Here is a 15,411-nt window from a genome sequence, read left to right on the forward strand (position 1 = left end):
AACTAAAAATGTCATTGCTAAAACCTCAAATATATTCTAAAGTAAACTACCAGGAATCATTTCCAAGCCATAGTACACCACCAACAGCCTCCAAGAATAACTTGAACATTTTTGGACTAGGTGTAGATTTGTAGGATCTATTCAGTATCAAAGTTTTGCAGTGAAAGTGTTAAGCACTTATTTTTATTTTGTAATGATCACCTACTTTGCATTCTCTCTCTCGATGTCTATGGACAATTCTACAAGTACATTCAAGACAGTTTTGCAGTCTGATGGCAGTCCCACGGTTGTAGAGCTTTGTTAATGCAGTGCTGAGCTACATCTTATACAGCCTACCTTTAGCAGAGCTTTTAGTACAGGCTAATTGCAGTCCCATTTTCCATAGCATAGGTAAGAATCGCCCATGCCTCCCTGAAAACAGTAGATTTGCATGATGAACTCATTACTCTGTCACTGATTATGAGAGCCGCTTTACCTACAGGACCTTGGTTATCAGTTTAATTACACACTCTAGCTATCATGTTTGGCATTCATAACCTTTAAAGTAGAAAATTAAAAAAAAGAGAAAAAAGATGGAGAAAAAAGCACTGCCTGCCTAAATTGGCAATTGAGGAGTCTGAAGCAATGTCTAAGGGTCTTTCTTCTTTCTTTCCCATCTCATTAGGCTGAGAGCACTGAAACCCTGCTCCCCTGCAAGCTCTCCTGAGAATACCCCTGCCACAGGTCTGGAGCTGTGCTTCTGGCCGAAAAGGAACAATACTCATCCCTGCCACAAACGTGCGGAGAATTATTGTCACTATCTACACCACAGACCTGAGACATGGCCAAGGCTAACCCCAAGCTCATGAGGGTCTGCTTTGGACAGCAGCTATCCCCCTGTGAAGGCAGAATGAGGCAGTAATTGCGAATTCATAAGAAGAACTTGACTGAAACTGAACATTCTTAAAAGAAAAGGGATTATTTTTCCCAGAAGTTTCATATTTATTGGTGTTTATAATAAAACTCCTCTTGCAGTGAAACCTTTGTGTGAGAATTTGATTATGGGTCAGCAAATAAAGTCTCTGTCTCAGTAAGAATGATGCAGAAGACAGGCTCCTAAGAAAGGTCCCAGGATGCAATGAGACATACATGAGATGAAACATCTATTGCAGCAGTTTTTAATGCAAAAAAAAGATCAAAACCTAAACTATGCCAAAGGCCAATTCCTGCTTTTACGAGGAACATATTAAAGTTAAGTCCAAAGATATACATTTCAAGGTGACAGCAATTTCTCACAGGAAACAATTAGTCACCAGAACAAAATTCAATATAGGCAGACTCGAGATAGTGTTCCAATACTGGCAATTAGTATCTTAGGGTATTAAAATCAGCAAAAAAATAAGTAACTGTTGGATCATGCATTCATCAGTCAGTGAAGATGTTACAGCTAATGCTCATTTAGCACAAGCATCCAGAGGTTACCAACTGGCAGCGTTGAGTCCAATGTAATTTCCACAGCCAGAAATAATATCCGGAATATTTGCAACTCAACTTTCCTGTATTCTCTTCTTCCAATTATCCTACCCTTCCTGCTTCCTCATCACCTTTTCCTGCTCTTTTTCCTCCATCATTATCTTTTCTAAGGCTCTGGGGAACAGACTTTTTTTTTCAATCTTAGATATAAAACTTCTGTATCTTTACCTATTCCAGATTTACATTAGTGCAGTGACGAACTGATCTAGCTATTTGAGGAAAGTACTCACCCTTTGCTCCCCCTATAGCAAAAAGAGTTCACCCATCCAAGCTCTGTGCGAGACACTAAATAGATCTTTCTCCCTTGATTTACAATCTCTGCTTGCCTGGAAAGGAATCTTAGAGCCCATCAGATATCTAGAATGGCCCAGGATTACATGGCCTGGGGTTCATTACCTCAGCTAAAGTCACAAAAGAAGTAAGAAACGTATATTGTATCAATAAACACGTCAGTGGCTGTTCTCCAGCACCAAGACCAAATGGCATAGAAAAGTCTGTGCCTGGACTATTAAACTGTCGGCCTCAAAAAACAGGGTGATGGCATGCAAGCTGCCTACTGGGAGCAATCTGGCTGCACCTGGGGCTTCTCTGGGATAGTGCTCATGCCCCAGCCCACAGCTAGGCTAGGAGTGGGTCTAAAAATATTTAGCAGTATGGAAGATTGTGTTTGAGAGTCCAGGAAGAACACCCAGATTTAAAATACTAGCATAGATGTAGCCAAAGAGGGCAACATCATAGCCTTTCTTCCCATAAACCAGGCTTAGAGCAGCTGGGTATAGCCACAGGGAGTGAAGAACATTGAGCATCTTCATTACCCTCCAGGAAAACTGAATGTTTGTCAGGATCTGTTCTTTCATGACCTTTTGGGGATCTACCAAATACTATTAAAGATAGACATCATTACAGCCTGACTTTCCTTTTCAGCAGGACTCCTTACTGCTGTCAGGCTAGTTGCAAACTGGCAGTCAGGCTAGTTGCAAACACCCAACCTGTGTCCCAACAGGAAACACCACAAGCCCCTCACTCCTTTCCAAAAATATCATGTAATTTTTCTGTTAGATCATGGACTTTAGTCACAGCCTTTAGGATGGAGTCTCATGAAGCTCAGAAAGCTGGTCATATTAGATATCAGAAAATATATTTCCCATCCCCTATAAAATATTTTCACTCCAGATAAGGTCTACTATAGCAAGGCAAGTTGCACAACACTGCAGCCACTAAGCAAACTCACCTAAGACCAACTTGAACCACCTCCTCTTGGTGCGTGGGGTCTCTGATAGGTAATTGATGCTCCTTGATTGGTTATTTTCAGCTGCACCCAGCAGTAAAACATTTGGCCAGGTGTTCTTGCTTCCCTGAGTTTGTAGGCTTATGCACATTTCTGATGCCAATCTGAGGAGCAGAGCCACGCTATGGGGCAGTCCAAGGTGATGTTTCTCCCAGCCTATTCTAGAAAGGGCACTTTCACAGAGAAGTGATATTTCCAGTTACGCGTGTGTGCATGTGTGTACATTAAACAACCCATCCAACACTTGAGACTGAACAAATAATTTCTTCTCTCCAGCATTCTTTTTTCTCTTTTTTACCTCCTCTTTCTTTTGAAGGCAGATTGGGGTATTAGGTGAATTCAGAAATGCATGAACATTTTTGCTACAATGTGTATTCTTCACTTGTTCCAGTTTTCACTGGATTTGAAACTTAGTCTTACTCTAGCTGGTAGCAGTAATGTACTTTTGTAGGTCTGTCTTATGAAATACATACAGTTTCCAGAGACTGATGAGTAGAAAGAAAAATACATCAAAATATAAAGCCACTCTGAGAATGCAGCTAACACTTCTTTATGGGTTGTTAAATATATCAAACACATTGTTCTGTCTATAGGAAAATGACCTATAAGCTGACAAAAGTAAATCTTCACTCTTCTCGCTCTGCTGCCTTTGAAATTGTTCTGACAATTTAAAAAGGATATAACAGCTTTAAGCAAGGTTATTAAAAATAAGATCACTTCAATGTTCCAAAAGTTTTGAGGACTGGTCCAAAACTTTTTTCAGATTTTTCTGGTCCACATCAGCAGAGAAACCATTTTGATACATGATTTTTTCTGCAAAAAAAATCTGTCTTTTGTGGTAAGCTGTATTATTTTCAGAGCAGCCAGTGGATCTACTCATGTTTGAAGACAAGTCATGTAATGACATGTCTAGCCACATTGGTAGATAGGGAGTAACCTGACTCTTGGCTCAGTCCTAATGCATGTTGTGAGAAAGATATTTAAAATATGGATCCTTTCAGGAGCACTACTCATCTTGCCCAGGGGACACCCAGATATTTGCGGAGGATAAACATGGATAAAATGCTGGATCTTAGAGGGGCATGTTGCAGTCTCAAGGTGGGACCGTGTTAGGAGCTGACATTTCTACAGCTCATTCATCGATGCTTGAAATACATGACATACAAAAGGTCTGATAAAAAACAGGACTGCTTTTCATTTTAAGAAGGAATCTCTATTATCAGAAATGTCTCTAATGGTGATAAAACTGGCTACAAGGCTCACATAACTTTAAGCATTTATTCAATTTCATTTCTAAAATGAAGGTTATAAATCAACCCCAAGTCCTTCCTGAAAAACGCTGTTATCCTCCAAGCTATTACGAGCATTTACAGAAGAATGATTCTTTTCTGTGTTAGATGTTATGAAAGACAGTTCATACTTCAAATAATATGATTTATAAGTTGAGATTGTGAAGTTAAATTTAATAAAGCTCAGAGAAGATACATGAACCTCAAAAAGCTTTTTAATATAGATCTTTTAGAGTTCAGATGCTACCCTTGTTTTATATTAGCTGTTCTGTATTCTTGTGTATGCTGGGGTTACTGATGAATGCCAGCAGAATTGCCCACTACCGAAGGTTTACCTTCTTCCCTCTTCTCTTTCTCTCCACAAGAATTTAACTGATGACAGATTGCTTACCCATATGTCATTACTTCTTTGTGCATTTATCATGCATAACTAAAGGGCTTTCCAGTCTTCATGTTTGTTTCTTGAGTTGCCAACTTTTCTTTTTGATTATATAATTCATCAAAGAAAGATTAAAGCACTTGCTTAGTATTGCCTTTCATTCAGGGAATTGTTGGGAGATTTACCACTATATTAATTTTATTTTGAAGGTCCGGATGATTAACTTTCGAAAATCAGCTGTTCTGGTCAGGGATAGTCCCACAAACTCATGAAAAGGTTGTCATGAGCAGAATTTCCTCCAAATATGCTTTTCAATATGGATTTGGGATTTGACATTTTGAATTAAAAGAATTAAGATTCCATTTCAATTCATCCAAAAGCAAAAAAAATAAATTTTGATGACACTGAAGTTCTTCTTCCAGAAAATGATACTTTGAAAAAAACTGCAAGTATTTTGATAATTCCCTAATTTTTTATCATGTATATCCCTTCCAGGCAAAAGAACAGCAGATCAGATCTAGGCTACCCACATAAGCTTGAGTCTTGCTTCACATAACTGAGGATTAGGGGAGGGAGGAATCAAGGGGAAGGGACAATGCAACCAAAATAAATACCTAATTTCCCTTTCAAATTAGTGGAGAAATGTAGATTTTTCTGAAGATTTTGGACTGTCATCCAGACTGGTCCAGCCAGCTAATTACTTTTCACTGAGATTGCAAGGGGCAAATAAGATAGATACATTTATATCAACAAATCTTTTGGCACTATCATCACTTTTTCAGTAGTAGACAAGTAGTCAGCTCACCTGGACAGCAGGAGACATGAGATCTAGGCTCCCTTTAGCATGAGCAGCTGGATCCGCAATTCTTCACAAACTACATGACTGTTTAACCACAAGCCCGCAAAGTGTTTTCTGCAAACGTACTTTACTACGGTTCCTAATCCAAAGACTGTTTTCAATTTTTATCCAATGACAATCTAATGTAAAATGCACACATACCACAATAAAACCATTTTGGAAAAGCTGTGTACCACTACTAGTCTTAGTCTGAGTCCTGCCTATAACTGAATTTCTGACTTTCTCTAGGAGCGTTAGTGTTTTTTTGGTTAACAGAGTGTCAGTAGCTGTCTACTGATGTGGGGGCTGCAGCAGAGCTCCAGATGGCAGATTGGTACTTACCTTCTCGGAATGATTACTTCTGAATATCCTTGGGAAATCCTTGGCTATGTAGGGAGATGCCACTTAAATTTAGTAGGCTGATGGGATTTCTGAGTTTTAGTCACCAAATTCTTACCTTAGGCAGGATTTCTGAAAACTGGTATGCACCCTTAGAGAGTGTGATAGAGCCTAGAAAGACAGACTAGTCCAAAACAACCTGGTCAAAAGAAACTCAACATTTACATGAGCTGCAGCTGTGTTATTGCCCATAGACCATGACATAACTATTCCTTGTTAAATCAATATTCCAGTTTGTGAAACAAGATAGAGATAGTAGCTCCTGTTAGAGCCCATTTGTGCATTTACAATTTAATTAAAAAAATGAATAGAAAAAATATAACTCAGAAAAATGAAACACAAATCTAGCTGCAATTACTATAGAAGAAATGCAGCTTCAACTGTTTCCTTCCATTAGTATGCCAGGAATTGACTCATAAGAGGAAATCTCATGGATTCCTGCTAATCATCTAATGTAAGTTATAGCCACAGTGTAAATGTATTTGATGCAAATTATTATTGCATCTAAACTGCAAGTAAAAATACATTAAACAGGCTGCTAATTCACCAACAATCAATGAAAATGCTGTTATTTTAAGAGATTATTGATGGGAACACATAAAATATGTTTGAGGAATATTCCATTTGTACTTGCAGTGTTCCTTTTTCATGGTAGTAAATAAATAAAATGTAGTTTCAATTATTAAATAAATAGAATATAATTAATATGTTTAAGAGCTTCGTATGGCTTAGTGTTAATAGAACAGATGTGACCATTATTCATGGGTCACTTGTGGTTTTGTGTTTTGCCCTTGTTGCAGTTCAATAACAGAAGTCATTATTTGAAGACAATGTGTTGAACATCTTGAAATTCAGGCAAAAGTTGAGATAGAGCATTCAGAGTTCTGGAACATGCTACTACAGTTTGCAAGTGTAGGCACTCCAGAAGTATATCAGAAGCTATTTTAAATTCATTTAGGATTGTGCAAGGCTAATTATAGAAACATACTATGGGCTTGGTACAAAGAATGTGTTATTTGGGGTAGGCTAGATTAATTTTGAGGAGGCTTGGGTTCAAGATTTTCCTTTGCTGTGCTAGCCCAGGGTGAAATATAGGTTCTCCAATAGTTCAATAGATCACTCTGGAGTTAGGGCTTTGAATCACTAGACATTTGAATGTGTAATGTTTGAGATGAACACTTCAGGTAAAAATATTAAGTGTCAATGAAATTATTTTTGGAAAATTTTCTACAGTTCTAACTGTGTATGTCCAAGTCCTTGAATCTCAGTAGAGTCTCATATATCCAGGGTTTGACTACACAGTTGCCCACCTTTAACAGGAAAGACGGAGGTCCCCAGAGCAGGATCTCCTACTCTCATTTAGCCACTCTGGTTATCGTAGTAGATGAAACATGCTGGGGAGCATTTCCAAGCACTCAGGCCAGCTGGCAGGGAGCAGGTCGTGCCTCTGCTAGGAAGTCCTTGCTGCTGAAGGGCACTGGCCACACCACATTGATCCGTGGGACATTGTGACTCTGGAACTATCCCAGGAGCTCTTTGGGAAGGGGCTGGCTCACATGGGACAGACACATGCCAAGGGCCAGTCCAGCTGCATCAGGCAGCACCTGGGAACACTCCTGGATGCTGTTTCTCCTTCTAGCTTAGCTGTACCTTCACATTTTCATGTTTTTGTCCTAAGGACAACCAAAGTATGTTGTCTACATGGGCATTTCAGGCTGTGAAGCACTGAGATGCTAAGGCAGGAGGGGCTGAATGCTTGCACAAGCAAACTGCATATCTTGCAGGACTATCCCTGAATGTGGGCGCTGATTTTAGATCTGGATGTAAATCTTCAGACTATTCCATGTTCTTCTGTTTCATGCCATAGACCCAAAATCTAATCTTGGTGACAGGGAGACAGGACTGTTGGCTGCTGAGCTGGGTCATGAGCTTTTGGCTGCTGAGCTGGCTCACAAGCATTAATGCAAGTGATAAATTTCAGGCCCCATCCATGGGAGGTGACCTGTCATTTATTACGTGATCTGATAGGTGGGCAGGCCCCCTCTGTGCCTGCCTTTCAGAGAAAAATCTTGTCGATCTCCCTAATAAGCATCCTAGATAGACTGGTCAACTATAAGCATTGCTTGAGACATTGAATACAGAACATTGTTAGTGCACTGGAGCATCTTGAATAGTGTCCTTTTTGCCTGAAATGTTTTGTTAATTCTAGAGTACCACATTTCTCTTTCATTTTCTACATTTCTCATATACACATATAGTATAAAATTTGAGTTTTGAGATCTTGTGACAGTATCTCAGAAGCACAAGAAGACTAAACTAATTATTTACAATAAAAATCATCATCACACCCAACACATTTTAAGGTATTGCTTATTTCAAGTTTAATCTTTGGCATGAAAAAAGAAAACAAGAAAAAATATTTATGAGCTGATTATAATTCAGCAATTGGAATCTAGCATACTTTTTGTTTCACAATAAATATTTGATCTTTAGTCCTTCAGCATTGTTATGTTTACTGAAGTATCTTGTAGATCATGTTAACCTATGACTTTTTCTGCACAGTGTCTAGTTACACAGTGGAAATCTTTGCGGCCGCTTGCTAAAGATCAAAAGTTTGTGTGAGTTCAAAAGAGATTAGACAAATGCATGAAAGAAAAACACACAGGCTCTTAAGCACAGAGATACCACACCTTTGGTGAAGAAATCACTAGAATACAGGTTGCTGGAACCTTGGACAACATACTGAGAAAGTTTTGTATTACAGTCACAATATTTGTATGTTTTTCTTCAAGCCTCCAACAGGATATTAGGTTAGCTCAAGTATGATCATTCATGTCAAGTGGAGAGCACTTGAGACATATATATATGATTAGGTCCTTTTTGAATGAATTTTGGGATCAAATCCTTTGCTGGTATAAGTGGGTGCAATTACACTAAAGCTGTGTTAACTCAAGCCAGAAAATAGTTTGGCTTTTAGTTCATGAAAGATGCTAAGCTGGCAACAAAAAATTTTCCACCTGTACAGGCCAAGAGTGAGCTAAAGGATGGTCAAAAGACTGTAGGTTAGGGATTGACCTCTAGTAAGACAGTTAGAACTCACAAAACAGAAGGTCTCTTTGCACTGTGACCATCTGCAGCCAATCAAGGTATTCACAAACTGAACAATTTTCATATCATAATGGTTTATGTCCCCTTTTTTTTGAATGATATAGGTCATTTTTAGATAAGGGAGGAAAATTCTGCATCCCATTACTACTATCACTACATAAAAGCCAGCAAATATTTTAAGTTGGTGGTGTAGTTGAAGCTAGTCATTACTTGACCAACATTTTCTCACACTCATATGTGACTGACGCGTGCAGTGGCTAATACTGGGAAGATAAGAGAAATCCCAGGTGACAAAAAGATGTTTTTCTATTGTTCCATGTCAGCCATTTTTAAAGAGTAATTGAGTTTTGAATTTTTTCTGAATCAACTAAAAAAAATTTTAACTGAATGGTTGGGTTTGATATTCCACAGCCTTTTAACAGATGTTTAGTCCAGGTGTTGTCAAAAAGAAATTATGAAGCTGGACAGAACAACACATTTCCACACACTGCTGTAACAATCTGGAGAGAAACCAAACCAGAAATGAAAAGGTGAATGTGATGTTTAAATATTCCAATGCAAAAGGGCATCTTTAAAATATTCCTGAAAAATGAAACCCTCTGCAAAACCTAAAATCCTCAGCAATACCTTAAAAAAAGAGGTAAGCAAGAATTTTTTCCTACTTTTCAGCTTTCCAGCCTTCCATAGCCTGAACTGATTCAGCAATAAGTAGAAAACAAGAGATCCTTGACAGAATTTTAAAGTTTTGCTTACCATAGATTGACTAGGAAGGGATGCTCCAGGCCTTGCATTATCTGTAGCTCCCGAAAAACATTTCGAACTTCATCTCTCTCAATGCACTTCTGTTTATTCATATATTTCATGGCATACATTTTCTTGGTGTCTCTCTTCTGCACAATGCACACCTAATTGACAGTAAAGTAAAAGACAGTGTGACACCTACAGAAAGGAAACTCAGTTGTGACTTTGAGAAAAAGGAGCCTTTCATGGTATTTCAATACCTTCAGAAAGTCCACATTACAGCTACACAGGATTCTTTGTAATAGATTGTAATTAATAAATTAACAAAAGAACACCCCACCCCTGTCTAAGAAGAAATGGGGACCAAGAAAAGTGCCATAACCTTCAGAAGTTACATAGTAAAGCTGGGAGGAATATACTCCAATTGCTCGAATCGCAGGCTATTTCATTAGTCACAGAAATTACTGCCTCCTGCCTAGGAAAACGCATAATCATTGTCCTCATTCCAGCAAGTCAATACATACATCTTGATTACTGCATCATAAACATAGCCTACGTTCACAAACCTCAATATTTCATCTAAATATCAGAATTCTGCTCCCTTAATTATTGTTGAAAATAAAAAGAATTTTTGTACAGAGATTCATCATAATATTTTTGAAGTCACAAGAGACCATTACAATGATTTAGTCTTGGCAGTAAATTTCTTTGCTTTAACTTTGTTTTCTTTTTTTGAAAAAAGTCAGATAATTTTGTAAATGCAGGAAGAAAATCTTAGTCAAGAGAACACCCATGTAAGTCCTGGATTGGTTTTGGTCATGGCAGTTTACCTTGTGAATGAAGCTGGAAAGTGTCACCAGCACCATATCTAAGAACCATCATTTTAAATATGATTTCTGGCAACACAGAAATGTAAGATTGTTCGGTGCCTCATCCCCACAGCTGGTATAAATCTCACCTTCATGACAGCCCTATATACACACATAGAGGAAAACTATATCTTCAGCAGACTTTTGCTCTGAAGGGTTTTTCCTGTTAATTGATCAGGACTTTTTTAAGTGACACTCCTAGTGTGTCTTCACAGCCAAGAGAATATTAGTTGAAAATATTATTTTGGTGCAGCATTTATATTACTGATACAGCCATAGGCTCCAATCAGAATTTTTCATCATCAGGATATATACAGGCTATGTACTGGAAGTGTCTGGTTTGGACATCACGACTCTGTAGTGTCTAAATTCAAGGGTATTCTGGATTCACTTGGTGTGGGCACTATTATTTTATATGTATATTTATGTACATACACACATGCACACATACAAACTGCCATATTATACACAGGTAAAATTATGGTATACACACGAGTATACACAGATAAAAGTAGTGCTCAGAGATCAGATTACAACATGGTGCCAACCACAATAAATCCTTTGGTTTTGAGTTGTATTTTAAGGAACTTGCATGCTCAAAATTCAGAAATGGTCTGGAGAAACTAAGACAACTTCCCACAGCTGAAACCTCTGACTTTAACAAGGTGTCATCTGGATTCTGGACCTGGTGATGAACAACCAGCACCAGGGTGAGGACCTAGAGAGACCTACTGGGTGGTCACTTATTTCTTAATCGCAGAGGAAAGGCTCCAGGAGCGTACCATCAGCATATTTTACTTCCCCTACCTTTTTCCAGATCCTCCAAGAGAAACTGGGCCAGTGAATCCAAACCACATTTATTTCTCTGCAACTCTATTTCCATGAAGTGTGTCCTTGAGCTCAAATTTACTCCAAAGAGAGGAGTTAACAGAGTACTTTTAACCTATAATGATAAGGCGTGATTAAGCAGAGTTTCTAATTACCTTTCCTAATATCAGGAGATGTTCTGCTAATTAAGTAAAATATGGATGGTAATATTTTGTCTTGAGCCCATCAATGTTGCACAATAGTGAGTACCGATGTTTTGTTTCATTTTCCTCCTTGGGCTGTTATGGAAAGTATGAATGTTGGTGATGTCCTTAAGATAACTAAAGGTTCACACTTATATGGAAAGAACCCAGGCTGTGGAGCAATGGGGAATTGGGGTTGGCCTTTTGGGGGAAGAAGAGGTAGCAGGTGGGGTTGAGCTGAAATGGAGGCATGGAAATGAATTGTTCAAGATTCCACATTTTCTTCAAACATATAAGCAGAACTTTCAGGGACAATTCTTAACATCCTATCTGAGATTATGTGGACACTCCAATTTAGTGAATCATATTATAAAGTACAATGTTTATGGATTTTGGCTCAGAACCTAACTGCAGAAGTCACTTACACGAATTTGCAGCATGATTTTCGTATGAAACTTGGGCAAGACTTGCAGTTGTCCCTATTCCATTACATAAAAAGCCTCCCTGAGAACCGTTGACTAGTGATGCTGCTGAGAGAATGGGGTTTTACTCAGCTGAGAGTTACAGGTTTGACCAATGTGGCAAACTAGGATCATATACAGTACCTAAATATGTAATGTAAACAGGTTTTGAAACACTACTGTGACTCCAGAAGGCACCCAGTTCTCTTACCTGCCAGTAAAGACAAGGGTATTCAGCACATTTGAAACAGACCTTCTGTTGTTAGTAGAAGCTTGCCTAGCATACAGCTTTAAAGCAGAATGATAGTAAACATTTTCTAGTAATGTGTACCTACGCACATCTTTTAATGTGGTTTTAAAATCAATAGGATTTCAATGAATATGCTAAAGCTACTGCCTACTAAAAATCAGGAAACACAAGCTGCAGCCACATTGATGTTATTGTGAAAAACGCCTGACATTGCTATGACAGTGCTGAATCATAGTGGAAACCCCGCGTGGCATTTCTACCTGCTGGCTGTCAGCTCTTCTTCTGAGCAGGATGTCAATGGGCTGAAACTTTTCCACTATTGCAGGAAAGAAAGGAAAAGCCCTTGAGCTCTCCTCACATGTGCAGTCTTAATGGGAAATGTTTAAATTGGTTGGGATTTTTTGTTTGTTTATGGTTTAAATTCTTTCCAAAGGAGTCATTTTAAAATAGGGACAAACAGGTGCTCTGGCACCTCAACAAACAAATTCTGTGATGACTCATTATTGTGGAAGTCCATGCAGAATTGCCTTATTTACACGTATCAGTATGGAAGCCTGTCACGCTCATGTTAGTAAAACATCCTCTTTCAATTTTTCTGTGATTATCATTTACCAAAGCCCAGACAGTGCCCTGCTCAAACTGGTATCATTGCTTCAACAGTCTCTATAGCTGATGCTTCAAACCAAATATAAGTATCACGAACTCAACAACTGTCCAGGTTCATAGTCAGCAGATAGGGACAGGCACATCCATCTCCACCTAAGGTATGGGTCTAAACAGGTCCAGGGGACCATGTCTACAGGGATGGCTTCTCTTTGAAAGTTCCCCTAAAGAGACTGTAGATGACTAGCTTGGATGTAGGCATCTGTGTTGTAGATGTTTAAAGGCAGGCTATATGAATCCCCATTAATTTTCTTTGGAGTTATATAGTGCTTATTTTTACAAGTCTCTTGTGAAAATATTCCCTTTCTAAAAGAGGGTTTTTCTACATGTGTTAGCTGTTATCACAGGGCTGTAACTTTCTTATATCTGGGAGAAGGTAACAATGAATTGCCTTTAAATCTATCAGGTTAAAAGAAATTTGACCGAAGTGTGACTTCAAGACACTTTGCCTCAGAACCAGGGGAAGAAAACCAATAGATTATGACTGCAGGGCTAAACTTCATTTTTCAGGAGCAACATATGCTATGGTCCACTTCTAAGCTACCTTCTTGGATTTCTTCTGATTTCACATGCAAAAAGTAGAGCACCTACAGATCGAGTCTGATCTGCACATTAATAGGTCACACAGCCACTAAGACTGCTATGGTTGACGAAGCACCCTATGGGCTATTGCAGACCACGTAAGTGAAGCGAGAGAGTTATGCTGAGTAGAACTGGGACAGAATTTGCTAATGGTTTGCTGCAGAAAGCTGCATAATGTTGTGTAGGCTGAGAAGCCATAGGTAGCTTCAGAGAAGCTCTTCCCAGAGCAAAAGATGGGAATGGCTGAAAAGTTTGACTTGCTGCAAAACACAGATTTCTCCTGTCTCCCACTAACTTCAAAAGACTTCTAGCTGCCATGTGCTTGGTCCAGAGAGAACAGCAGGGAGCGGGAGCACTTAGTCTCAAGAAAGCCATTTTGGTCTGAGTTCGGTACATAAGTACTTAGACTTCTCAAACTACCACATGATACGATTTCATGACAGGTCATAAAAAAGGAGAGATGCAAAATTGCAGCCAGAGAAAGCTCCTCTGTGCAAGGTCCCTGATAGTGGAGAGCTGGCAGCTGGAGTGCACACCTCAGCCTTGCTCCTGGGTCATAATCTTATGCATCAAGCATGTCTGGTCAGTAGATCAGATGGGGCACCTATAGCTGCCATGAGTAATCACAGCCCAGGGAAAGGTCTGTGGCACTACATGGGCAGAAGACACTCAACTCACCTAGACGTAGAGGACTACAAGAGAGAAATCAGCTGTATGTTTCACACTCGGTGTGGGAGTTGACAAATCTGCTATGAAGCGTGTGCCTGAAATACTGCTACCTTGTCTCTTCTTACCCACATACTCTGAAAAATTAATGCTCATAGTCTCAGTCTACAAGAGGAGTAGGAAAGATTTACACAAAGAGGCTGGAGAATGCATGTCATAAGTTTGGCTTTACACTGCCAGGGAATTTCCTTGAAATAGGGGGATTCATTCCCAGATTCCCCTGAGCAAACCATAACAGCTGGAGCAGGGACCAAGCATCTGCTTAGTCTCCTTTCATATTAACTCAAGCTAAAAAATAGGTGTTTATACTGTCACAAACATTAATATTCTGCAGTTGTGCGTTACGTTGCTTTTAGGATAACAGCATATTTTTTCTGAAATACTTTGCATATTATTTAGTAAAGTACTCTCGATCAGTGTAGACGTGATTCTGGGCTCCCATCTGTTTTACACCAGTGTAATTTCAATTACTTCAGCAGAGGAAGTCACTGTTTTATACAACCAAATTAATCAGAACTAAGTCCTATGTCTCAGCATCTTAGACAAATAGGAGAGAGAGTTTGTACATTCATATCATAATTTGAATTTAATTTAAGGAGGTCAGATTGTTCAATATACCTGCTCCCATGAACAAAGAACTTGAAGAAAATTGGTATTATAATATTCCTGAAAACTAGTTGTTTCACATGAATACAAATTATTTTGTGGCAGTAAGTCTGCAATTTTATGCTTACTGTTGCAGTAAAGACCAATGATAATTCTTGTATTTCACTCCTAGTAAGTTTTGTACTTATTGGATGATCTTCAAATATATAATTTTTTGCAATATTTTGTTTGATAAGAATGATGGCTTTACATATAGCAAAATGGAAAAATTTAGCCAGATTAAACATGAGAGAACATTTTTAAGTTATCACATGGCATAAAGAAATAAACACTTAGGCCAGTGTTCAGCATTTTTGGTTTGAGTATTTTAAAATGTCTACTTCTGAATTGACTTAGAAGGGAAATATTTAATATATGAGTAAAAGCTGTTTGTAAGTAAAAGCTGGCCCACTTCAAAAGTATTTGGAAATACTAATAGCTGGAACACGCCAAGCATAACTAGCTTAATGGTCTTAAAAAAAACCCCAAACCAATGTTTCCTGTTACATATGAGGACACCAAAGCATAAGCAAAGAGCCACCTTCATCTACCTAGCAAAGCCAGGTCACTGAAGCCAGCAAGGCCACCTTTGGAGGAGTGCCACATACCTTGCTTGGGTACCACTGTCACTCTTGCAGCAGCTCACAGGTC

The 15,411-nt window shown here is 38.8% G+C and overlaps 2 protein-coding genes across 2 annotated transcripts in view; both read right to left on the minus strand.

Annotated features, from left to right (window-relative positions):
* The window catches only part of EVC (EvC ciliary complex subunit 1), a 510,906-nt gene that overhangs the window by 307,230 nt on the left and 188,265 nt on the right, over window positions 1-15,411 (minus strand). The window lies entirely within an intron of this gene.
* STK32B (serine/threonine kinase 32B) overlaps window positions 1-15,411 on the minus strand; it is a 180,748-nt gene that overhangs the window by 132,710 nt on the left and 32,627 nt on the right. The window contains exon 3 of the mRNA XM_075499171.1: window positions 9,567-9,718. Within this exon, the coding sequence (XP_075355286.1) occupies window positions 9,567-9,718 (152 nt within the window). The remainder of the gene's footprint in view (window positions 1-9,566; window positions 9,719-15,411) is intronic.

This window comes from Mycteria americana, chromosome 4 (assembly GCF_035582795.1).
Source record: "Mycteria americana isolate JAX WOST 10 ecotype Jacksonville Zoo and Gardens chromosome 4, USCA_MyAme_1.0, whole genome shotgun sequence".
Lineage (NCBI taxonomy): Eukaryota > Metazoa > Chordata > Aves > Ciconiiformes > Ciconiidae > Mycteria > Mycteria americana.